We start from the raw sequence: 23,179 nt of genomic DNA on the forward strand, positions 1-23,179 counted from the left end.
ATGAATTTTGAAAGTGCTGACCCGACACCACAAACCTGGGTTGAAGTCAGTAGATACAAAAATATATGGTCCAGGCAGCTACACACAAAGTGGCACAAAGAAGGCATTGAGATGGCTGCACCCTGGAGGGGATGATGGGGGCAGTCACATCAAGGGCAGTGAGTCAAGGAGGGAGGGATGTGACACCTTCTCTCCTGCCCAGCCCGGCTTCCATGTGGTTTTACTCATGCAGTGTCAACAATGTTCTGAAACCATGGAATTCTTTTATGCAACAAGGGAGCTGATTACACGGGGTGGGGCGTTGGGGGAGCAGCGCAGGAAAATAGCAGTTGTTCCTTTCCTCACTTATTCTGTATGGTTTTGCCTGCTACTTGCTGCTCCCCTGGTATATGTTGGGGACAGTCGAAAGGTGAATGAACCAGTACAGTCTTCATTCACCCGGAGCTTAGGGCCAAGACAGGACTCAGGTATTAATCAAATAACCACACCAATAAACACACTGGTCACAGGGTTGCCTGAAACCCAGGAACCTGGTAATCGCCCCACGTCCCTGGCTATGCTCTAGAGTTCTAACCAAGGAGGGAAATGACACTGGGGAGGCCTGGCTTGTTTTCCCATGATCTGTAACCAGCTACTAATGATTCTCTCTTTTGTAAATGTTCCCAACTCGGAATTTTGCCAGACTCTGAACTCCAGCTGGGAGGCCATGTATATCCTGGGAAAGAAATTCTTTCATTGGAACCTGGTTGCCCATGAATTTTTTTTTTTTAAAGATTTTATTTATTTATTTATTTGACAGACAGAGATCACATGTAGGCAGAGAGGCAGGCAGAGAGAGAGAGAGGAGGAAGCAGGCTCTCCACTGAGCAGAGAGCCCGATGCGGGGCTCGATCCCAAGACCCTGAGATCATGACCCGAGCCGAAGGCAGAGGCTTTAACCCACTGAGCCACCCAGGTGCCCCTGCCCATGAATTCTTGTTCAAACTTCGGGTACCCCCCAGGTCTCAAGGACAGCTCCACAGGTTCCCATGAAACCTCTCGACCTGCCTGGGAGGGCCAACAGGGCCCAGCACACACCCCGCTGCGGACCTACACGACCGGGCTTTGCCCGCAGTCTGCGGGGAGCGGGGCGGGGCCACCCACAACAAGGGTCACGTGGTCACGCAGCGCAGGGAGCTGCGTGGTGCGGGGCGCCAAGGGGCGGGGCTTCGAGCTCGGCGCGTGTCCCAATTGGTTAAACGCGGCTTTCTTTTAGCCGGGAACGCAGAGCACGCCAGCCCGTGCCTTCGTGCCTTCCGGCTCCCTCACTGGCAGCTGCTTTGGCGGGAGTTGGCGGCGGGTGTGAGGTGAGAACCATGGGTTTGCTCCCGCGCTGGATCCCGTCAGACCAGGCCCAGGATGGTCCAGGGGGCTTCCCAGTTTGGGAACCAGCTCGGACGAACTTTTTGGGGGTTGGCAGGGATTGGACGGAGTGCCGACCTTGCAGGGCCTGCCGAGCAAATGCGTTCCTCTGTAGGGTCCGTCAGGGGAGCCCCGTCAGCCTAGACTCAGGGCAGGCGTCCACGTCCGACATTCAACCCTGCCATCGGTGCAGGCCCCTTTTCTTCTATCTGAGACCAGCTCAGGGAACGCTGGCTAGGGGTGTGGTGAGAGGCCCGAGTTCCGAGCGCCCCCTCCCCCACCCTTCCCCGGGCACGCCATGTTCTGACCGAGGTTCTCTGTAGGGAACAGACATTCCGGACAGAGACCGGGTTTGAATGTTAGCTCTTGACGAAGTGCTGCAGACTCGGCTGCGCACACGGGTGGGCATCAGGTGTCGCTGATGCGGCAAATGGAAAGGCACATGCTGCGGGTCTCTAGCCAGCCCAGGCCCTGGGGGGTGGGGCTGCAAGCCAGAGATGCCAGGTCTCACCTTTGGGGGTTTTGTTTTGTTTTGTTTTTTTATTTCTAAAAAGATTTTATTTATTTATTTGACAGAGAGAGGGAGAGAAGGAACAAAAACAAGCAGGGGGTGTGGAAGAGGGAGAAGCAGGCTTCCCGCTGAGCAGGACCCTGGGATCATGACCTGATCCGAAGGCCGCTGCTTAATGGCTGAGCCACCCAGGCGCCCCTTGTTTTTAATAACAACAGCTGAAAACCCCTTTTTCTAATAAAACACGCTACTGGTCTTAAATGGTAAGGTGAATTCATCAAGTTTTAGAATATTGTATGGCCAAAGAAAATACATGTATGAACTACATTTGGCCTTTGGGATGCCAGTTTACCAGCTCCGCTGTAAGTGTCCCTGGAGGAGGGGGCATCCAGGCAGGAACTACAGACAGAGATCTCCATTTTGGGGACTTGAGCGCTAGAAAGATCTACCCCAGAACTGACCTCTGGATCTTACAAGCTGGGAATAGTTGACTCAGTTGGTGAATGGGAGTTACCCCTTTATGGTCAGCACAGATCTAATGGGGTTAGATTTTGAAAGCGGTGGTTGAGGCTGGGGAGCAGACATCCTTGCAAAGGAGGCAGAATCCCTCAAATTGCAGCCTCAGCTTGAGGACACTGTGCCAAATGTCTGTGAATGGGGGTGTGAGACGTTTTCAAAGTAGGAAGTGCATTTGGAATGAGTCTAGCAGAGCTTGTGCACTGTAGGAATTTCGATCTTCCTACCTCTTGGCTTCATAGTTCTAAACTGTGCTAATTGGGGAGAGGAGGAGAGACCCAGAGGAATTCTGGGAGGGGAAGTTACAGTCTCATCTAGCACTTCCTGGATCCCTTCTCTGTGCAGGGCTGACTGCTGCACATATGGAGATGTATCCACTGCAGCCCTTGCCCCCAGGAGACTTTCAGATGATGTGGGGAAATGAAACCTTAGTCCTAGAGGAGGCTTCTCGCCTGGCAAGCTTGGGCTGGGGGAACCAAGAAAGAGAGGGAGAAACTAGAGGGTGATTCAGAGACATCACGGATTTAGAGCCATGGACAGAATTTGGTGGGATGGTGGGGAAGGGAGAAGGCAGTTCCACATGGATATGTGCATTGTGTGGTGGGGCAACATAAATAATTGGATCAGCCTACCCATCGGGGACATGGTGAGAAATCAAGGTAGAGGGGTTTTTAGCATCCAGTTTCTAGGCTGGGAGGGGGGTTCAGTGCTGTTTTTTGGAAGATGGGGGTTTGTTAGTTCAGGGCATATTGTGGTGGGAGGGAGGGCCTGAAGAGATACCCACTGAGAGCTTTTGTGGAGAGTACTGTACAAAAGGGGATCCACTTTGGAAAAGTCTCTCTGGTCCCCAACCAGGTGGGCGTTCCTTGGGAACAGGTCTGTGTGGCATTTCTCTGTGTGCTGACCCTCCAGCTATTCTCCCACGTCATACCCTATACTCACATTCCTGTAATGATTTGGATGGATAAAGTGCTGTCTTTTGCAAGGGAGAAGAGCCACTAAGCAGGACGTGGTGGCCTTGTGGCCGTGGTCCTGTTCCTCTTTGGCAGTCTGATGCCCCCTTCCTGCCAATCCAACCTTGTTCTTTCCCTGTGCACAGAAGGGGTCTCTGTTCATTACAGCCCCCATCTGTGCTGTGATGGCAGGGTGGCTGGTGATGATAAGACAGCTGATCCCCTTCATGTTAGCCTGAGGGAGCCCCTGATCTGGACACTAAAACCTTTTGAGGACAGCTGGCTCCTTTGTGGGATCTGTTGGGTATGGGGTGGGGCTGTGATCTGAACTAGCTTCCCTTTAGCTTCCAGCCCAGCTTCTCACCACTGCTGGCTTGGGTGTTGTCTGTCCTGGGGTTGAGGACTTGGTGGTGGGGGTCACTCTGGGAACTTCTGGTTATTTCCCAAACTCCAGTTCTTCCTCACTCCAGTTCTTCCTCTCCCCAGGTCGGGTTCTTTTGGAGAGAGATGGGAAAAGTGGCTAGTTCCCAGATTATATAGGCCCCCATGGTTACCATGTTGAAAGCCAGACTCCAAACCCAGCAGAGGAACACCCAAAACAGCCAGGAGGTAGTTGGTCCCTCCCATTCCCCAAATTCCCTCTGTCCTCTCACCTCTCCTTCTCTGCCCCCCACTTCTGGAGCCTCCTTCCCTCTGCCAAGGATTTTGAGTCCTCTAATTTCTTCCTGTGACCTTTTTCCAGACTGGCTTGTGGTCCTCAGGCTTTGGGATGAAGCTGGAGGCTGTTACCCCATTCCTGGGGAAATATCGCCCCTTTGTGGGTCGCTGCTGCCAAACCTGCACTCCCAAGAGCTGGGTGAGTGATGGTAGGGCTAAGCCCCACCAGGGAAACTTGGGGAAATTGACTATAGGAGCCCTGGCTCTGGGAAGCAGCTTCCTTTATGTTCAGCCCTCCTCAACCCATGCCTGTGCTCTTTGTCTTTCAGGGGCATGGATGCACTGGTGTTGGTTGTGTTGTTGGTCAGTGCTGGCTTCCTGGCCTTCAAAAGCTGTGCAGGGTAGTGCAGAGAGAGGAGATAGGGCTTAGCCAGAGGGCTGGGGTCTGGCCCGGCCTGCATGGATCCTGTTCAGTTCTGGGGACAGGGCTCACTTAAAGTCACACAGCACTCAACACATGGTTGAAGACCTTATAAGTCCATACCATGTTCTGATGCTGATGAGCCCCAGGGCACAGGCAGAGATCCATGCTACACGTTCTCTGCTGTTGACAAGAGAACTTCTCAGAGACTATATGCTACTCTCCAAGAGGGGAATTCTGTACAACATGCAGCACTTTCATTTTGACTGTGGGACCCTTTCTCCTGAGTGAGTCTTGGGATCTGAGAAGGGAAATGCTGTACTATAGTTTTGTCTCCTGGTATACTCAATACTCCCATCAGGCAAAGCCTACAGAATATACTGGGGGTGGGGTGCTTTTCCTTTGTTGGTTTGCAAAGGCCCCCAAGGACATGCTGTCCCTGGCCCCTCTCCTGCAGGAGTCCCTCTTCCACAGAAGCATAATGGATCTAGGCTTCTGCAATGTGATCCTGGTGAAGGAGGAGAACACCAGGTAGTTAGAACTGGGAGGTACGGGAGGGTGGTGGGCAGGGTCCTTGGGTGCAGAGTTGTGGGGGCCCTGTTCTGTGGTGTCATTATTTTTTCCTCTGGTGGAAAAGGGCCCCTGCCCCCTGCCCCATACCCACAGGTGGGGAGAGGCGGGCTTGGAGCTCTCCTGCAATTTCTTCTGTGAGCATTTATGGATTGCCCACTGTGTGTCAGGCCTAAATCTGTATCCTACTCAGGGAGAGGGGAGGGAATGGGGCACAGATGGGCAATACTGTTTCATGATAAGGCAAGTTCATGTGTTCCCAGGCCATGGGATTCAGATATGATCCCTTCCTGGTAGAATGCCCTCTGTAGACCCTAGTGGGGTATGGGCCCTCTGAAAGATCACCACCCTCCCTACTCTGGGGGTTTGTCCAGGTTTCGGGGCTGGCTGGTTCGGAGGCTCTGCTATTTCTTATGGTCACTGGAGCAGCACATACCACCCTGTCAGGATGCCCCACAGAAGATCATGGAAAGCACTGGGTGAGGAAGCAGGAATTGGAGTCTGGCTGGCACTTTTGAGACCCTTGAAGGGATGATCAATGTTCTAGGCAGGGGTGGTTTAGAGGGCTGGCTTCTAGACTGTTAGCTTTGCCTGGGGCCCTTCCTTAGAGATGGAGCATAAATACTGGAGTCTGTGTTCTGGAGATGCTGTGGTGCTGAGGGAAGTTGCCTGAGGGATTTTAGGCCTGCCCCAGCCTGACACCACTCCCCCCTCACTCCACAGGGTGCAGAATGTCATCTCAGGGAGGGCCCCAGGAGGGGCTGGGGAAGGCCAGGTACCAGGACTTGTGAAGAAAGAGGTACAGCGCATCTTGGGCCATATCCAGGCTCCACTCCATCCCTTCCTGCTCAGGTAACTCTGTGCTGAGGGGTGCTCTTTTCTGGGCTGGGGACTCTGCCCCTCTGGAGAGTGGGTATTGGCTACATTTGGGGAAAGACTGGATTCCCCTCCTGGAAGTTGGATGGTGTGTTTCCCAGAAAGCCTAAAGGAAGGTCCTGATCTGGACATTGTGGGTTCTTTCAAGGACAGCTGGCTCCTTGATGGGACCAGTCAGGTATGGGGTGAGGCTTTGATCTGAGCCCAGGTTCTCATCATTGCTGACCTGGTGTTACCTGTCTGTCCTGAGATAGGGGCTTAGGGGTCACCCTAGGAACCACCACCCTGGTTGTGGCCCAGACTCCATTTCCCTCTCCATCCTTCCTCCTCTCCCCAGATCAGCTTCCTGTGGAAAGAGGCGAGGTGGCTGGTTCCCCCATCTTATAGGCACCCATGCTCTCTCCTGCACTCATCAGGCACAAGTCTGAGCTCCTTTTAGATGCAAGGCCTTGTTCCTGGAGAACGAGGGGTTGCACAGGACACAGTAAACATATGGCTGCAAGAAGGGCAGAACAAGGGTTAAGATTGAAAATAGGTGTGGGGGGGAACAAGAGATTTGTAAGACAGGGACAAAAGGGAAAGGAGCCAAACTTGTGGGGGCAAGGATGGAGGGAACAATCCTACTAGACAGAATAGCATGAGCTATGGCCATAGGAAATGGGCACTTTTGCTCATGAAGCTGTGGTTGGAAGCTGGCAAGTGAGGGAGAGAGCTGTTGGAAACAAAACTGAGAGGAGAAGGGACAAGATAGGAAGGGCCATTAAAGAAGTCTGGATTTGAATTCTAACTGCAGTGAAAACCAATGGAAAGGTTTTAAGCAGGAAATGCCAACAAGGTGAATTGGGATCAAGAGTAGAGAACCGAAGACTATCTGGGAAGTTTTGTTAGTCCAGGTTAGATGCCATGATGAGGCATGTGGGGGTGACAGTAGGTGTTGGAAAAATGGATTGAAAGACCAATGTGAAATTAACGGGTCACGATGGATTGAAGGTTGAGGGTGGGGGCAATGAGGGGAAAAGGGAGAAATCATGGGAGAGCCAGGGTTTTGGCAGAGCACCCGGTGGTGTGGATGGAGGAGGCAGGCTTGAGGAGGGGTGAGTTTGGCCCACAAAGGGTATTTTGGACACAGAGTTTCAGATACCTGATGTGTCAGTGGAGACACTCAAGAGGCAGTTGCTCATAAGTCTGGAGCTCAGAAGAGGTTGGGGCCAGGAACAGAGATTTGCAAAAGCTTTAGCTTATAGATGAGTCACTGAGGCAAAGAAGGCACAGCTGTCTTGAAAGTGCTCAGTGGTCAACTGTTAGGACAGGAAGTAGAGGTTGTTGGTAACTTTGACTAGCTTTCCATGTGACAATTCTTTGACTTTGCTTAGACTTCCAGTCCCTTTACCTGACTACCTTTACACCAGCCATCAGCCCCCTTCTTGTCTTTTCTTCTCTCTTGGCCTTGCTTTGATTCCAGGGCTCATCGTGATGATAATGCCCTTGGGAAGGAGTCACTGGTTCTGTTTGAACCCAGCTACTTGCCTTCTCTGCACCTAAGCAGTCATATGTTTGCTTTGTGAGATTTTCAGAGGCACACAGTGTCTGCTGAGACTCTGATCCAGACTGTTCCTTCTCAGATTTACCTGCTCGTAACTGATGGCCCCATCTTGTGCTTCATGAAGAAGTAGAAGCTATCGGATGAGGGCATGCTGCTTGTCCCCCACATCTCTGTGCTACTTGCGTCTACGCTTCTGTCCTCATTGAACACCAGTCCTCCCGTTGGGCCTCTGGGAGTGCCTCCTCAGAGACTTGGCCCTTTCAGTTAACCCCATTTTGTATCACGAACTCCTTCCTTTGTATTTCACCACTCCCAGCAGTTTCCAAAGACCAGGTTGGGTTATGCCTGGACAGTCTTGATCCTCTAATTTCTTTTAAGGTAAATGGAAGCAGGGAGATGCTCTGAAGCTGATTTGAGGCAGTTGCACCGTGAGGTCTTGGGAGGGTAACAGCACCTCATAGGCATGGGCTTTGGTGTCAGGCCCGTCTTCCAGTCTCTGCATCACCACTTCTTAGCTTTCTCTACTACTACTCAGCCGCTTCTGTAACCTCCTCAAGCCTCACTTGCTTCTTCTATGAAGTGGGGACAGTAATAGCACTTGCCTCACAGGAGTGCTGGGTATCTTCCTGAGGTGCCATGGGCCCTGCCTCCTGGGCGGGGCCCTGACACACCTCAGACTGGGTGTCACTCTCCAGGCTGTTCAGCTGGGCACTGCTGCGGTTCCTGAACTGTGTCTTCCTGAACGTGCAGCTCCACAAGGGTCAGATGAAGATGGTCCACAAGGCCACCCAGGCAGTAAGGCCCGCCCTCCATTGGGATGGGGATGGCGGGAACAGAGGAGCAGAGGAGCAGAGGCTAGGCCAAGTCCTAAGTTGGGACCAGCCCCATCAGCTGGTGGGAAAAATCCACTGCTCTTTGACGACCTTCTCTTCGTGTCTCACGGTCTTGCTCCCTCGGGGCTCCCTCTAACGTCTTTTCATCATGGTCTTAACAACCATTACGTCAGTGCATTACCTTAAAAGTTGTTGACAGAGCTCCTCTACTTTTGGGAAATGTGCTCAGAGAAACAACTGCTCAGCTGAACCCTCTCTCCCTCTGGGGCTGCCCTGGGTCTGGAGGTGCTGGGTTTCAGCTTCCTGCATCTTCAGGGTGGGGGTTGATTGGCACTTCCCTTGCTCTCCCCAAGCAGGGCTTGCCGCTTGTTCTCCTCTCTACCCACAAGTCACTCCTGGATGGGATCCTGCTGCCCTTTGTGCTGCTCTCCCAAGGCCTGGGTGTGCTCCGTGTGGTTTGGGACCCCCGCACCTGCTCCCCCACCCTCAGGTAAAAGCCTTGTGCCTCTAGATATACAGGGAAGAAGTCCCCAGCCCGGGGTAGGGGTGTGTGGGGATGTGTACGGGGGTTGCTGGTGGCAGTTCCGCAGAGGCCCTCTTCCTGGTTTTTCTGCTCCCGACTCTGTCATCTCAGCCTGTGGGACTCAGCTGGAGGGTCAGTTATGAGCCTTAGAGCCATGCCTGGATTCACAGTGTTCAGGCAGGACCCAGGCTGGCCTTGGTGGGCTGAGGCTCTCACTAGCCTCCTGCCTGGTCCCATCTCCTGAGCCCCTTCTCTCATCAAGCTTTGCCTTGTGCTCCACAGAGCTCTGCTAAAGAAGCTTGGGGGGCTTTTCTTGCCCCCAGAGGCCAACCTCACCCTGGACAGCTCTGAGGGGGTCCTTGCAAGGGCTGTGGTCCATGCTGTAAGTGCCCCCAGTGGTACCAGTGGGGTCAGACCAGGGACTTTTTGCTGCTCTGGCCTTGATACCTGCCTCTCCCAACCCCCTTCCAGGCTATGGAGCAGCTGTTGGTGAGCAGGCAGCCCTTGCTCATATTCCTGGAGGAGCCCCCTGGGGCCCAGGGGCCTCGGCTGTCAGCCCTGGGCCAGACCTGGCTGGGACTGGTGGTCCAGGCTGTCCAGGTGGGTGTCATCCCAGATGCCATGCTAGTGCCAGTGGCTATCACCTATGACCTGGTTCCAGATGCACCCTGTGATGTATATCATGTGAGTCCTGCCCCTGGTGACTCCAAGTGGACACCATCTCTAGAGAAGAGAGACATTATTGTGTCCTCTGGCCAGCTCCCCTTAGGGTTAGAGTTAAGGGGAGAGTGCAAAGTTCTACCGCTCCAGTCATCATCCTGTGGCATTTGCCAAGGCCCTTATACTTACACAGTCATTTCGTCTTCTAAAGACCCAGGTTAGAAAGGGATTTGTCCTGTGTCATGGATGAGAAAATGAGCTTGAAGAAGTCATGGTCATGGACCAGTTTGGGCCCAAGATAAAGCAGAGCAAAAATAGTGCCCCCAGGCAGTTTGCTTACTCAGCCCCTCCCTCCCTGCAGGCCTTGGTCCCACTGGGGTTGTGGACAGGAGCTCTGGCTGTCCTGCGGAGCCTATGGAGCTGGGGCCGCAGCCCCAGGGTCTGTGTCCGTGTGCACCTAGCCCAGCCCTTCTCCCTACAGGTACGTAACCTGCTGGACAGGGCTGGGAGTACCTGGGGTCTGTCCTGGGGCTTCTGGTGGCCCCTGCACCCAGTCTCCCTACTGAGTCAGAGCCCCTGCAGGGATGGCCTTGCCTACCTCAGGGAGGCTGTGTGTAGGTTTATTGGTGGGCCAGGGCAGGCTATCTAAGAGTCTTGTCCTGGGCAGGAATACACCACCAATGCCAGAAGCTGCTGGGGCAGCAGGCAGACCCTGGAGCAGCTGCTGCAGCCCATCGTGCTGGGCCAATGGTAGGGGCATGGGAGTGTGTGGGTCTTGGATGCAAGGCAGGCAGCCCTTCAGCCCCAGCCTGTGAGCTGACACCCTCTCCCCCCATACCCACAACATCACCAGTTCCAGCCTTACCTCTCCAGATATCCATGGGTCATGTAAACAGAGCCAGCCACCCCACCTTGCCTGTAATCTGTGGGATATGGCACATGGACCTGGAAAGGGCTAGAATTACATGAACCACCTCTTGCCTTGGGAGTGGGGATGGGGAAACACGCTCCCCTTTGAGAAAGCTTTGGGCTTCCCTGCAACTATTCTGAGGTTTGGTCCCTTAATCCTGTGTCTCTGTCCTAGTAATGTTGTCCCAGACACTGAGAAGGAGCAGGAGTGGACTCCAGCAACTGGGCCCCTTCTGGCACTTAAGGAAGAAGACCAGCTCCTGGTCAGGAGGTTGAGCCGTCATGTCCTGAATGGTGAGGGGGAGCTAGGTCTGGGCCTTTTAGGGGAGACTCCTGAGTAGTCTCCCTACTGGGTCAGCCAGTCTTTGGGGCCCTCCATTCCAAATGGGTTTCTGCACCTGACATCCATTCCTGTATGGCCCACTTGGGACGTGAAGAGGACTGGAACCCTCCCTGCTTCTGGGAAGCAGGGCAGCCAGGGAGAATCTGAGGGAGCCACTAGATGAGTACATAGGCTGGCTAAGCTGTGGAGGGTTCACTGCGCAGGGGGCAGACGGCTAGATGAGCCCCCTGCTGCCAGGGGGGTATGGGAGGAATGTTTTTGACTAGGAAGACTTGCTGGGATGGTGGAGGAACTAGGCCTCTGGCCCTTGGGCCCTGACCAGCATTTCCCACCCCCGGCCCCAGCCAGCGTGACCAGCTCGGCAGTGATGAGCACAGCCATCATGGCGGCACTGCTGCTCTTTAAGCACCAGAAGGTAGGGGACAGGGTGGTAGGGGGCTGGGGAAAGGGTGTGGCCCTCTTCCTCAGCCCCTGTACTGCCCTGCCCCGCAGGGTGTATTCCTGTCTCAGCTCCTGGGGGAGTTCTCCTGGCTGACCGAGGAGACGCTACTGCGTGGCTTTGACGTGGGCTTCTCAGGGCAGCTGCGGTGCCTTGTGCAGCACACGCTGAGCCTACTCCGGGCACATGTGGTCCTGCTGCACGTCCATCAGGGGGACTTGCTGGTGGTTCCTCGTCCAGGCCCAGGCCTCACACGCCTGGCACGCCTGAGTACCGAGCTGCTGCCTGCCTTCCTGAGTGAGGCTGTGGGTGGTGAGTCTCCAGGGCTTCGGCTGGGTGGGACATGTGTCGGGGTGAGGTGAATGGCTTCCCTCCTCGTGCCTGGCCCTTTCCTTCCCTAGCCTGTGCTGTTCGGGGGCTGCTGGCGGGCAGAGTGCCGCCTGAGGGGCCCTGGGAGCTACAGGGCATTGAGTTGCTGAGCCAGAATGAGCTGTACCGCCAGATCCTGCTGCTGCTGCACTTGCTGCCCCAGGACCTGCTGCTGCTGCAGGTCCGCTCTCCCCCACCCAGCCCTGCGTGGTCCTGGGCCTCCCCTCTTGGTTGTGGAGATGGGGAGGGACTGGGCAGGCATGGGCCCCTAAGTCCTCCTATGGCATTAGGTCTCCCTTGCCCTGCTTCTGACCAGGCCCCTGCTCATTGCCTGATTCTGAGGCCACATGAATGCTTTCTTCCTCAGCCCTGCCAATCTTCCTACTGCTACTGTCAGGAAGTGCTGGACCGTCTCATTCAGTGTGGGCTCCTGGTTGCTGAGGAGGTAGGCAGGGCAGCTAGAGACAAAACCCAGGTCTGGGGCCTGGCCACCTTTTCCCACCCTGAATGACAGCTGCCCCAGACTGCTCTTGCTGCCCCAACGTGCTGTGGGGGTGGGTGTGCCCCTCGCCTGGCAGACAGGGAGGCCTGGGTGCTGCCTCCACCAGTCTCTCTGCTTTGGGCTTTATCCCACCGGCCCTATCATGACAGGACTGGACAACTGGACCTCCGAGGTCCTCTGGAGGCCTCCTACCCGCTATAGTTCTTGTCCCACAGAACTATGACCCTTAAGGGTCAGTGCTCACTTCCTCTTACTCTGCAAGTTGGCTCAGCAGGTGCTGTGGTCTGGCGTGGCCCTGGATGTCCTCTTGGGCTCCCTAGGTCTGCTTTTACTAGTTTCACCTCCACATGCCTGGTCTGCCATGTACCTGGTCTAGGGAAGTTGGGGGCTCAGGGCTGAACCTGTCAGGGACCAATGGCTCCCATGGCCCCCAGACCCCAGGCTCCCGGGCAGCCTGTGACACAGGGCGGCAGCGTTTAAGTGCAAAGCTACTGTGGAAACCGAGTGGGGACTTTACTGATAGTGACAGTGATGACTTCGAGGAGGCTGAGGGTCGGTTCTTCAGGGTAAGTTGGGAGAAGCCACGTTGGGGGTGGGGGAGGCAGGCAGGCAGTCGGAGCTACCCTCATCTGGTCTGTGCCCCTCCAGCTCAGCCAGCAGTCACGCTGCCCTGACTTCTTCCTCTTCCTCTGCCGCCTGCTTAGCCCACTGCTCCAGGCCTTTGCACAGGCTGCCACCTTTCTCCATCAGGGACAGCTGCCAGATACGGGTAAGGCCCATGCTTCCCTGGCCAACCATAGGGGGACGCTGAGCGCTCTCAGGGCAGGGGCCCCAGGCTTACCTCTTCTCTCTCCCACAGAGTCTGGCTACACTGAGCAGCTCTTGCAATTCTTGCAAGCCACTGCCCAGGAAGAAGGGTTCTTTGGTGAGTCCCAGGCAGCCAGCCCAGGCTCCCCAGAGGCAGGGAAGGGTTTGCTGGTGGCTGCTGCCCCCTGCTGGGCAGTAACCTTGCAACTCTAGGAAGGAGGGTTGTAGAAAAGAGGGTCTTTGCAACTAGTCCAAGCCCTAGCTAGCCTTGGTTAGTTTCCTCTTTCAGCACAAGAGAAACCTGGGTCTTATAGCCTTCACTTCTCTCTTCCTTCCAGAGTGTGCAGACCCAAATCTTGCCATCAGTGCTGTCTGGACCTTCAGAGACCTGGGGGTAAGGAGGAGCCAGTTTCACCATCCTCCTGCCTCCATCCCTATAACCCAACAGGGCTACCCAGAGAAGCCTGTGTGTGCCCCCCCTGGTGTTTACCTAGTATCTTGAATAGGCATGGAGGGTGGAGTAGTTGAAGGTAGCATGATTTTCCTGGTCCTTTTTGTCTCCTAAACTCGAGAATAGGATGAGATAGTGGTTTAAGAGGCAGCACTTGCATGCAAGGCCCAAGGGGCCCAAGGTCTCTCTTGCAGTTTGCTGGGGCACAGGCACAGCCTCCAGGGAGAGCACTCACAGCCCTTCCCTGTGGCCTAGGTGCTACAGCAGACGCCCAGCCCCGCAGGCCCCATGCTCTACCTGTCCCCTACATTCACCAGTCGGGGAAATCAGGAAAAGCTGGAACAGTTCATCCGGCAGTTCATCTGTAGCTAGAACTGTGGGGTGACTTCTCAGCCCGAGAATACAGCTGTGTCCTGGAGTCAGAAGACTGAGGGGGCTGCACACCCTTACCTGAGCTATAAAATAGTTTGTGCTTCATTGTCCCTTGCTGTCTCTTGTATTTTCCATCCTTTGGTGTGTTAAGGGGACTGGACAAGTCTTTTCCCAAGCCCAGAAGTGTCTTTTTTGGGGTATGTTTTCCCCTTCCCCACCTTGTGAGAAGGCCCTGTCTTGTTCCCTGAAACCCTAAAAGAAGAAGAACTATAGCAAAAGTCAAGCTGGCTGTTTTGGCTGAGAATTTTATTGATGAGGAGAGCAAGCTTCCTCTCCTCTCATTCTACCTGGAAGAGGCTGCTGGCACTGGGAGAGAATGGATGTCCCACCTCTTAAGTCCCAGGCCTGTGTGGAAAGCCCTCACACCACCTTGTTGATGATGATGCCTAGTTCTTCAATTTCACACTGGACTTCGTCCCCCTTCTGTAAAACAGAAGGTCAGGAGGCCATCAGTCCTTTGGCCTGGATTTTATAAGCCCAGCAGAAATTCTGGGTATTTGTTCCCTTTCCACCTTTTAGTTAACCTACCTTGAGAAAGACTGGAGGTTTCCTGAAGACACCAACACCCGGGGGGGTCCCAGTCAGGATGACATCCCCTGGGTAAAGAGTAACGAACCTGGGGCAGAAGAGACAGCTGAGACCATGGGCTGAGGGGGCCAGAACTGGGGCTGGAAGGCTCAGCTCAGCCTCAGGTGCACAGTGGGAAGTAAGGCCCCATCCCACTTACTGGGAGATCCAGGCTATCAGCTCTTCCGTCTTAAACACCATCTGGTTGGTATTGCTGCTCTGGACCACCTCCCCGTTCACGCGGCAGCAGATCTTTAAGTTGTGTGGATCTGAAAAACGTAAAAGCACCACCTTGGGGTTGTTTTCCCGTGAACTCCTCCCTTTACTGAGAAACCAAAGGCACAGGGTGGCTTTGTGACCACAGTGAAAGGTCTCACTGGACGTGCTCCTGGCACTTCATGCCCACCCAGCACTCCCTACCCTGGAACTTTCCATATGGATGCTGGCCTTCTCAGGTCTCCCTGCACCTACCACCTAGCAGAGCATCTGCCTGTGGTCACTGGGGTTGGTTAAAGAGGGAATGTCCCAGATCCTCCTCTACCCAGAGCAGAGGCTGACCACTGCAGATATGGAAATGACTGGGTATCTGTACTGCAAGAGGGTAACAACCCAGACGGGTATAGCGCCTCCTGCACCTGACAGCAGGGGACAGCTTACCTGTAACAGTGTCTTGGTTAATGAGCACCTTCAACTTTTTTGCTTTATATACTCACATCCTCCCTCAGAACAGCTGGAACACAAATTTCACGTCACTGTGTCTGCACGGGGGGTGTAAAGCTGGGGTGCATGGGCACACCCCCCACCCAAATGGTTGTGCACTGCCCTCTTCGTGACGGGCCTTCCTCTGGGCTCACCTTGCCCTTGCTGCTTAGAACGGGTGCTGCCCTGCAGCTGTTCAGGTGCTCTCCCTCTCCCCCACTGGGGAAAGGCACAGGCTTTTGATAGCCAAATTCTGCTGCTTTCTGACTTAAAGACTCTCACGGATAGTGGCAGCTAGAGGAAGTTCTCCCACCTCCGCAGTAAGGTATATGGAAGGAGGCCTGTGGAACTTGTGGCCTAGGTTGAAACTTGCTCTCTAAGGAATCAGAAAAAGGCAAGTCCACATTCCAATTTCCTGAGTATGGCTTTTTGTTTACTCTCATGTGTGCATGCAAGAGCAGGAAGAGTCACCATGTGGGCTATCCAAGACCTACCTGCTATACTGTCCTTGGTCACCAAGGCAGGACCCAGGGGGCAGAAGGTGTCAAAGGTTTTTCCCAGCAGCCACTGCTTTCCATTGCGTCTCATTTGCCAGTCACGAGCACTTACATCATGAGCCACAGTGAAGCCGGCCACATGAGCCATGGCATCTGTGGCCTTTAGGGGACAGGGGATTTGGCCAGATTGGAAGTTAGATCAACACGGTGACACCAACCCTCATAACCAAGACTTTATCCCATGTTAGTCACCAGAACTAGCCAAAGATGGGCAAAGAGTAAGGCAGTCAGGGAGCAGGTAGTAGCCAACCATTTCCCAATGCCAGAGACAGACGGCACCTCTTCCACCTTACCTTGATGCGCTTGCCTTTCTTTCCAATGACTACGGCCAGCTCTACCTCCCAGTCCACCTCCTGTAGAGAAAGCAGTGAACTGCCTGGTTCTGGGGCCTATTGCCATGCTGAGGGGCTGCACACCGTGCTTTAGGGCCTAGGTCTCTAACGGTGGGGCTTGGCTGTGGGCCCACAATTGTAATCACTATGAACTACATGTAGTAAATGAGGGGAGAGGTATGGCTTATAGACCCATAAACGTGGACAGTGGCAGGCAGCACCACTGTGTGTAGGCACAGCTCCCCACTGTGGGGAGCGCCTGGTGGGCCCAGCTGGTACAGCATGTGACTTGATCTTGGGGCTGTGAGTTCAAGCCCCACAGTGGGTGTAGAAATTATAGGTACATTTTTTTAAGAAAGACAACAGGAGTCTGGGCACTGAATTTACAAGTCACTCGATACTTTCCAAAAAGAATGAATATCGAGTACTAACAGCTAATCCTACTGTATGCCAGTAGCATCCTAAGTACTTTTAGGTATTAACTCACTTAAATGAAAAGAAATGGGCACAGCCACAGAAAAAGGAAAACATGTGCAGCCTTTCCCATAATCAGCAAAATACAACTATAAGATAAAACTTGGCCTTTCAAACTGTGTGCTCTTTCTAATGGTAACAACCAGAGTTGTTCTAAGCACAGTTGACACCTAATCTTGGTCTCAAGCATTGCTACCCACTAGACAGAACTGGGTTCCTTAGGGGAAATGGCTAATCCCAGGTCTGAGACAGTACAAGATGAGCCTGGAATATCTTGGTCAGAAAATAAGGATTCAAAAAGTGACAGGGCCGGGGCAAACTTGAAGCCAACCACTGGCTAAACTGAGACCATTTGGCTATCAAAAAGAATGTAAATGATGGTCTACAACATATTGGATAAAAATGAAAAACAAATACACAGTGCTACTAAAGGGACAGGAGTTTTTTTTTTAAAAAAAAGAAGCTTTTCTTAACAGAATGGTAGCCTAATAGCAGAAGAAAGCATGATAGAAAAATTGCCTTTTTCTAACTCCCAATACAGTGATGGATTCAAGTGAGGATCCCTGGATGAAAAGCTGTGGTACAATAAGATAGTCACAAGGTCTCAAATTCCTACCCTGTAGACTGCTTATTAATTACCAATGAAATGTACCTTTCTGATGAGATCTAGTGAACATTAAGTAAACCAAGTGATCAAACTTTAGCACCATCTGATAAGCCTCCCAATGGGATGCAATGTATATCTGTTCCTTCAGAATGAATGTGCCCCTCAACCCTGAATTTCGTATGTTGAAACCTAACTCCCAATGTGATAATGAGGTAGAGCCTTTGGGAAGTAACTAGGTCATGAAGGCAAAGCTCTCATGAATAGGGGTAGTGTCTTTATGAAAGAGATCCCAGAGAGTGCCCTTGCCCCTTCTGTCATGTGAGAAAACAGCAAAGACCGTCGTCTGTGAACCAGGAAGTGGCTCTCCCCAAGCACCAAATGTATCAGCACCTTGATTCTGGACTTCCCCACCTCCAGTACTATGAGAAATAAAGTTCTGTGGTTTATGAGCCACCCAGTCTGTGGTATTTTGTTACAGCAGTCCAAATCATCTAACATGTATGTAGAATCCTTGACAAAAATGTTTAACTCAAATCTAAACACGAGGAAACAGAGTGTGGAATATGCTAAGGCAACTTGCCAGGACTCTTCCAAAAGTCAGCGTCATGAAAGACAGAAAAGGGCAGGGGGATTGTCTGATATCAGAAGGCAGTAAACTATGGCCCATGGGCCAGATCCAGCTTGCTGGCTGATTTTATAAATAGCTTTCATATTCACAGTCATATTCACTCATTTATGTATCAGCCACGGCTGCTTTCACCCAACAGGGGCAAAGACGACTTGTTGGAGCAGACTCCGTGGCCTTCAGAGTCTGTTATTTACTGACTGACCCTTTGAGAAAGTCTGCAGATCCCTGTTCTAGAATAAAGGCACTAAAGAGACATAACCAAGTACACTGTGTGGCCTTGACTGATCCTGGTTCAACAAATAAAAAATAAAACAGAATCCAAATTATCATCTTTGGGGGCAACTGGGTATACTTCCAATTGGACTATATATAAGGTATTTATTATTCCTGTTAATTTCGTTAGTGGTGATAGTGGTTATTATGGTCATGTAGGACATTGTATTTACTCCTAGAAGATGCATCCTGAATTTTATTATTTTTCTACAGTTAAAGTGTATTAGTTTTGCAATCGGTAAAAAATATGTTAACTTTTTTTTTTTCCCTGAGTCCAGCCTTACACAGTATAACCCCCTGTAGTTTCTGCTGAACGCACTACTAAGCAACAGGTAGCTCCTTTAGGCTGGCTGCTGAGTGCTGAGCACCCCAGTGATGTGCTGGTGACTGGGGGCCTATGAGGAGGCACTGACCTGGCTCTCTGGCGGGAGGATGACCTCGTCGTAGGGCCCCACAATGGAGCTGGCAAACTTGCTGAAGATGATGGGCTCCTTCGGCACTGGAACGTTCTGCTCTTTGCAGTGGTCCACATAATTCATTCCCACACACAACACCTTGTCTGGCCGTGTGACTGGGGCCAGGAAGGTCACCTCTGACCGTGGTAAGACTGGCAACTGGGCAGTCAGGGCTCTGCAGAGATCAGAGCAGGAGAGAGGGACTGGTTAGGAGCAGGCCACAACCACTGGGCATGCTGGGGAGGCACTGCAGCAGCTACAAGTTATGCTTTATCAAATGTATTTTCTAGATCTATCAACCATCACAATCAGTATGGAAACCAAACCCAGGTATTACCCTTTGATATTAGAGTGCTGTTTATTTTTTATCCAGTGTTGATTTCCTTTCCCCCATTAGGTAATACATGTCATGTAAGGGAATTCAAAAGGTGCACATCAGAAGACTGGGAAGGCCTCTCTTCTGCCCCTTCTTCACCCTTGGACACAGCTACCGTGGCCCGTGTAGCTCTTCACATCCTCTTCTCCTCCTGTCCTTTCTTACGCAAATGACTGCACACTGAATACACCTTTTAGAAAAAATACGTATTTTGGGGGAGATCTCTCCATAACAGCATATACCTTTCCCCTTTTTTGATAGGACTGTGTATACCTGCACAGTACTGGTAGACCCAATTACCTGATGAGGGCATGGAAGTAGTTTCCAATCTTGTGAGACTATGACAGTATTAGAAACATACTGTTTTGGTGGTTTTTTTTGTTTTTTTTTAAGAGTTTATTTATTTATTTGACAGATCACAAGTAGGCAGAGAGGCAGGCAAGAAAGAGGAGGAAGCAGGCTCTCTGCTGGGCAGAGAGCCTGATGTGGGGCTTGATCCCAGGACCCTGGAATCATGACCTGAGCCGAAGGCAGAGGCTTAACCCACTGAGCCACCCAGGTGCCCTGGTTTTGGGGTTTTTTAAAAGATTTTATTTGTTTGACAGAGAGACAGTGAGAGAGGGAACACAAGCAGGGGGAGTGGAAAAGAGAGAAGCAGGCCGACGCGGGGCTTGATCCCAGGACTCCGGGATCATGACCTGAGGCGAAGGCAGATGCTTAATGACTGAGTCACCCAGGCGGCCCTGGAAATATACTATTACCAATACTGTGAGCTGTCAAACACTTGCATTTTTGCCAGTTTAATACATTTACTGTTCATCAGCTTTCAAATGGCTCCTGACTTCAGGGAAGTCCCTACCTTATCTAGCCCAAACCCAAGGACCATCTCTAAGAACACCTTTTTACAGTTCTCTCTCTTCTAAGGAGCTAAGCGTCCAAAGACTCCCCCCAGGCTTCCCAAGATGTCTCCTAGGATCCCAGATCCCAGACTTCTTAGGCAGACAAAAACTTAATCCCTGGGGGAGGCAGGGTGATGAAGCAGAGTACTGGCTCCACCACTGAATGTATGGCCTTGAAACAGTTAATCACCATCCCTGGGCCGGAGGGTGTTGCCATACAAGATTTCTAAGGCTCTCCACTAAGAGAAGAGATGAGAAAGGAAAGGTAGAGTCACCCTCCTCACCTCTGAAAGAGCTACCAGCTGGTTCTGTTTCCCAGGGCAGGGATGGGGGTGGGAAGAGGGAGGGGGTAGCAGGGCAGCCATTGTAGCTGCCTGCTGATTTACCTTCTTGCCACTGAGAGAGTGGCCTCTCCCTGCTCTAGGAACTCCATCATCGTCTTGGGCAGTGTGGGGTCAAAGGTGTTGAGGTTGATGACGCCCCCACCATTCCCTGACTCCAAGCCCAGGTGAGGTCCTGTCAGGTGGGGTGCCTGGAACTGCACCAGTCTCATATTTCTGGAGGGTTGAAAGGGCCACTTCTGAGCGTGCAGCAGAGTTGTGAGCAACCTTCTACAGGAGGCCAGCATCAGAACCTATGTAGAAAAACGTGGGTCCTAGGAGACAGAAGGAACCGAAACCACCATCAGGATCCACAGAATTCCCCAAGCTGCAGCCCAAGCCCTCTCACCCCATCAGCCATCCCTGCCACAGCACAGTCCTGGAAGTGGTCCACATTTATTAGTTATTTCACCCTGTTATACTTTATCAGGTGATTGTTTTGCTCAATTCAACGCATGTAAGGAAACATTTCTAAAGGAGTGACCACCTCATGCCAGGCGTGAGTCTAGATGGCAGGGGTTCTGGCATTCCTTGAACCAGTGCTTCCTGCAGGCTCATGCTGTACCTGCCACCACCGAGGCACTGGGCACACTATAGATCAGACACGCGCAGGCCTGCCATCCTGCTCTCAGGGGAGATGGAGATTAACAACTGACGTTATAAGTAAGATCCAGCAATTGGGACTACTAATGTGAAGATAAAGGGTCCTGCCTTTATCTAGTTTCTTGAGGAAGTGATGCTGAGCTGAGCTGGGTTGGGCTAAAATAAGCAGGACTAGAAATTAGCTAAGAGTGGGGCCCTGCATGGAGAAGTGACCACTGGTAAAACTGGCTTCACAGCAGTTATAGGCAATTTTTTTAAATACCAATTTGATCCTATTATCCTTCTACTGAAATGCTTCCCACTGCTCACATTACTAAGCCAAAACCCCTACGGGGCTAGTGTAGTCTTCTAGAAGTAGCCCCCACAAACATCTCCAGACAGTAATTATTTCGTTTCTCCTGCTGCAGTTCAGACTACCTAAGGAAAGAGGCTGCAGACAAAGGGCATGGTCTCAGCTTGACAGACTTCACTGGGCTGTCTCCTCTCTGGGTTTCAGGACTGCATCTTTCTCTTTCACTGCTGAGTCCACAGTGCCAAGCACTATGCTGGGCACACAGGAGGCTCTACGCTACACTCTATTGAATCAACCAATGCCAGGAGCCGCAGCTTGACTTTTCACTACTTGGGAAAGTTTGGTGATTGCCAACATGGCTATGTCTTTCCTCCTCAAATCACTTAGAAGATATCAACAGGGCTCAGGTCCTGTTCTGAGCTCCAGGCTTTACTCGAAGACAAACCCCATTCTCTTGTTTTGTTTCTAATCTAAGCCTGGCCTTCATTCCAAACAGTCCCTGCCCTGCATGGGTCCTTGCTTTAAAAAGTGCCCCTTTATGCTCAGGCACATGGAGGTAGTCCCAGATTCCTGGCCCTCATTTGATTTGCCATGTTCAGTTAAAGACTCATTAGACCCAGATTACTGATCTGACCACTGCAGCAGCCAAGTTCGGCCAGACAATCAGCTTTGAAACTTCCGCCCTCCCATCTTACACAATGATGCTGTCAAAAAGCTATTCAAGTCAAAATGCATGCACTCAGACACTCCACACACTGAAAAAATAGAGTTCCCACTGAATGCCAGGTTTTATTTTAAGAGCTTTGCCTACAATGTCTGATTCAATTCTCTTGACAATTGTGGAAAGTAGCTACATTAGTTCCATTTTACAGTGGGGGGAAAAAAAAAAGGCTCAGAAAGATGAAGGGCTTTGCCCAAGTTCCCAAGGAGAGAAAATAGCTGGGACTTGAATCCAAGTCCAGGTGACACTGAAATTCTTGGCTTGGGCTATAGGGTATGTCCTTAGAGGTCTGCTGACAGCCAGGGAAAACGTGGTCACATCCTGGCTGCTGCTTCAGGGATAAGGCTGGTCACCTGCTTTCCAAGATAACTCCAGGCCCCATGGACTATGCCCTTTCTGCATGACAGATACATTCCGGTTCTCATGCTGCCCTACAGCAATATCCTCAGGTACAACGTCCCATTTTACAGAAACGGGTAATGAGGCTTAAAGAAATCATCTGCCAAAGTACCAGTTAGAAAGTGGCCCTGGTGCTTCTGTGGTAATCAGGACGCAATAAGAGCATGAGCTCAATTCAACTCCTGGAAAAATGTCCTGAAGCGAAGAGGCTGGAATTCAAGGCGGAAACAGCACAAGCATCGCAGACTGAGAAGCCTGGGATCGTGTCCCACTATCCACTTGCTTGGCACCCTACACCAGTCCCCCAGCTTTGTCTCCTGCACTCTGTGGGCGCTCACGAGTACCCACCCCGCCGGGTCCCCGTAGTCGCTGCGGCCGGGGATCCTGGTCCAGTCCTGACCTCAGCTGAAGACCTGCAGGGAGGCTGAGACCCGGCCCGGCCCACAACCTCAACGTACCTGGCCGCCGCGGCCGGTCTTTCCGGGTGCCCTGTGCTGTCGAGCTCGGGCTCACCGATTTGGGGGCCAAAGTCAACAGGCGTCTACACACCTGCACCACGTTCTACGAGCGACGACTCGCCCGGGGATCAGCTGAAGTAGCGCGCCCAGCTGCTCCACTAGGACTTTCGCCCAGCCGGGCGCTCCTTGCTGACGCCAGAGAGCAGCAGCCAATAGAAGGGCGCCTCATTCTGTCCCGGAAGCCAGGTCACGGAGGGGGCGGGCCTAGTGCCGGAGGGCAGGTGGCTTCTCTAGGGTACCTTAAGGCGTCTTCTTGGCGGACGCCGGTGAGGCCAACCGTCGCCCGAGACCAAATTCCCGGACACTCATAGTCTGGACTCCCTGCACCTGCATGAATCTGACAGCAAGTGCTTCCTGCAAATCTGTGCTCTGGGCGCCTTGCTAGCCTCACCTACGTGGGGCCCTGCTTGGGGCCCTGCTTGGGGCCACATGCTGTTTTGATTGTTGGGAAAAGGTGGTGGGGGAGGCCAAATTATGGCATTCCTGGTTCGCAACGACGACTATTTTTGTCTTCTGATTCTGATAAATCACTGAGAAGGGAAGGAATGATTGCACCCATTTTATATATGGGAACCCGAGGCAGAAGTGTTTTGCTCAAGGTGACACAAAGAGTGTGAATAATGGAACCAGCATTCTTGACCCCCAAGTGCAGCCCTTTACTCCCATTCTCATCAGCCTTGTCT

The 23,179-nt window shown here is 52.4% G+C and overlaps 2 protein-coding genes across 7 annotated transcripts; one reads left to right on the forward strand and one right to left on the reverse strand.

Moving 5' to 3' along the window:
* Positions 1-1,286: 1,286 nt before the first annotated feature.
* Positions 1,287-13,772, forward strand: GPAT2 (glycerol-3-phosphate acyltransferase 2, mitochondrial). 5 transcript variants are annotated; one of them, XM_032843838.1, is made up of 21 exons: positions 1,287-1,346; positions 4,124-4,237; positions 4,917-4,990; positions 5,404-5,508; positions 5,753-5,881; positions 8,144-8,243; positions 8,635-8,771; positions 9,087-9,186; positions 9,276-9,488; positions 9,826-9,945; positions 10,132-10,214; positions 10,549-10,667; positions 11,061-11,131; positions 11,209-11,467; positions 11,557-11,705; positions 11,892-11,969; positions 12,461-12,592; positions 12,675-12,795; positions 12,886-12,951; positions 13,172-13,227; positions 13,540-13,772. In XM_032843838.1, the coding sequence occupies exons 2-21, from the start codon at positions 4,151-4,153 to the stop codon at positions 13,654-13,656; spliced, it is 2,316 nt and encodes a 771-aa protein (XP_032699729.1). In that variant the 5' UTR covers positions 1,287-1,346; positions 4,124-4,150; the 3' UTR covers positions 13,657-13,772. The 5 variants fall into 5 exon arrangements, 4 of the variants coding, with proteins under 4 accessions (XP_032699729.1, XP_032699730.1, XP_032699731.1 ...); XM_032843839.1 differs by having other exon boundaries at positions 8,638-8,771; XR_004381039.1 differs by lacking the exon at positions 13,540-13,772 and having other exon boundaries at positions 12,731-12,795; positions 13,172-13,226.
* A 169-nt stretch (positions 13,773-13,941) lies between these two features.
* On the reverse strand, positions 13,942-22,542 carry FAHD2A (fumarylacetoacetate hydrolase domain containing 2A). Of its 2 annotated transcripts, none has more exons than XM_032843842.1 (8): positions 22,437-22,542; positions 19,970-20,217; positions 18,267-18,483; positions 15,833-15,892; positions 15,477-15,639; positions 14,444-14,552; positions 14,245-14,332; positions 13,942-14,139 (listed from the first exon to the last, which is right to left on the reverse strand). In XM_032843842.1, the coding sequence occupies exons 2-8, from the start codon at positions 20,209-20,211 to the stop codon at positions 14,077-14,079; spliced, it is 942 nt and encodes a 313-aa protein (XP_032699733.1). In that variant the 5' UTR covers positions 20,212-20,217; positions 22,437-22,542; the 3' UTR covers positions 13,942-14,076. The 2 variants fall into 2 exon arrangements, with proteins under 2 accessions (XP_032699733.1, XP_032699732.1); XM_032843841.1 differs by having other exon boundaries at positions 19,970-20,238.
* Between the last annotated feature and the right edge of the window lie 637 nt (positions 22,543-23,179).

This window comes from Lontra canadensis, unplaced genomic scaffold (assembly GCF_010015895.1).
Source record: "Lontra canadensis isolate GAN:19392208 unplaced genomic scaffold, GSC_riverotter_1.0 scaffold144, whole genome shotgun sequence".
NCBI classification, from domain to species: Eukaryota; Metazoa; Chordata; class Mammalia; order Carnivora; family Mustelidae; genus Lontra; species Lontra canadensis.

What these genes read in the sequence shown, in the direction of transcription:
- GPAT2 (XM_032843837.1), top strand. Translation starts at nt 4,151, where the DNA reads ATGAAGCTGGAGGCTGTTACCCCATTCCTGGGGAAATATCGCCCCTTT. An exon ending in CCTGCACTCCCAAGAGCTGG is followed by an intron (nt 4,238 to 4,916) that starts GTGAGTGATGGT and finishes CCTCTCCTGCAG; the next exon opens with GAGTCCCTCTTCCACAGAAG. An exon ending in CTCCATCCCTTCCTGCTCAG is followed by an intron (nt 5,882 to 8,143) that starts GTAACTCTGTGC and finishes GTCACTCTCCAG; the next exon opens with GCTGTTCAGCTGGGCACTGC.
- FAHD2A (XM_032843842.1), bottom strand. Translation starts at nt 20,211, where the DNA reads ATGCTGGCCTCCTGTAGAAGGTTGCTCACAACTCTGCTGCACGCTCAG. An exon ending in TCCTCCCGCCAGAGAGCCAG is followed by an intron (nt 15,893 to 18,266) that starts GTCAGTGCCTCC and finishes CTTTCTCTACAG; the next exon opens with GAGGTGGACTGGGAGGTAGA. An exon ending in CTGATAGCCTGGATCTCCCA is followed by an intron (nt 14,333 to 14,443) that starts GTAAGTGGGATG and finishes CTTCTGCCCCAG; the next exon opens with GTTCGTTACTCTTTACCCAG.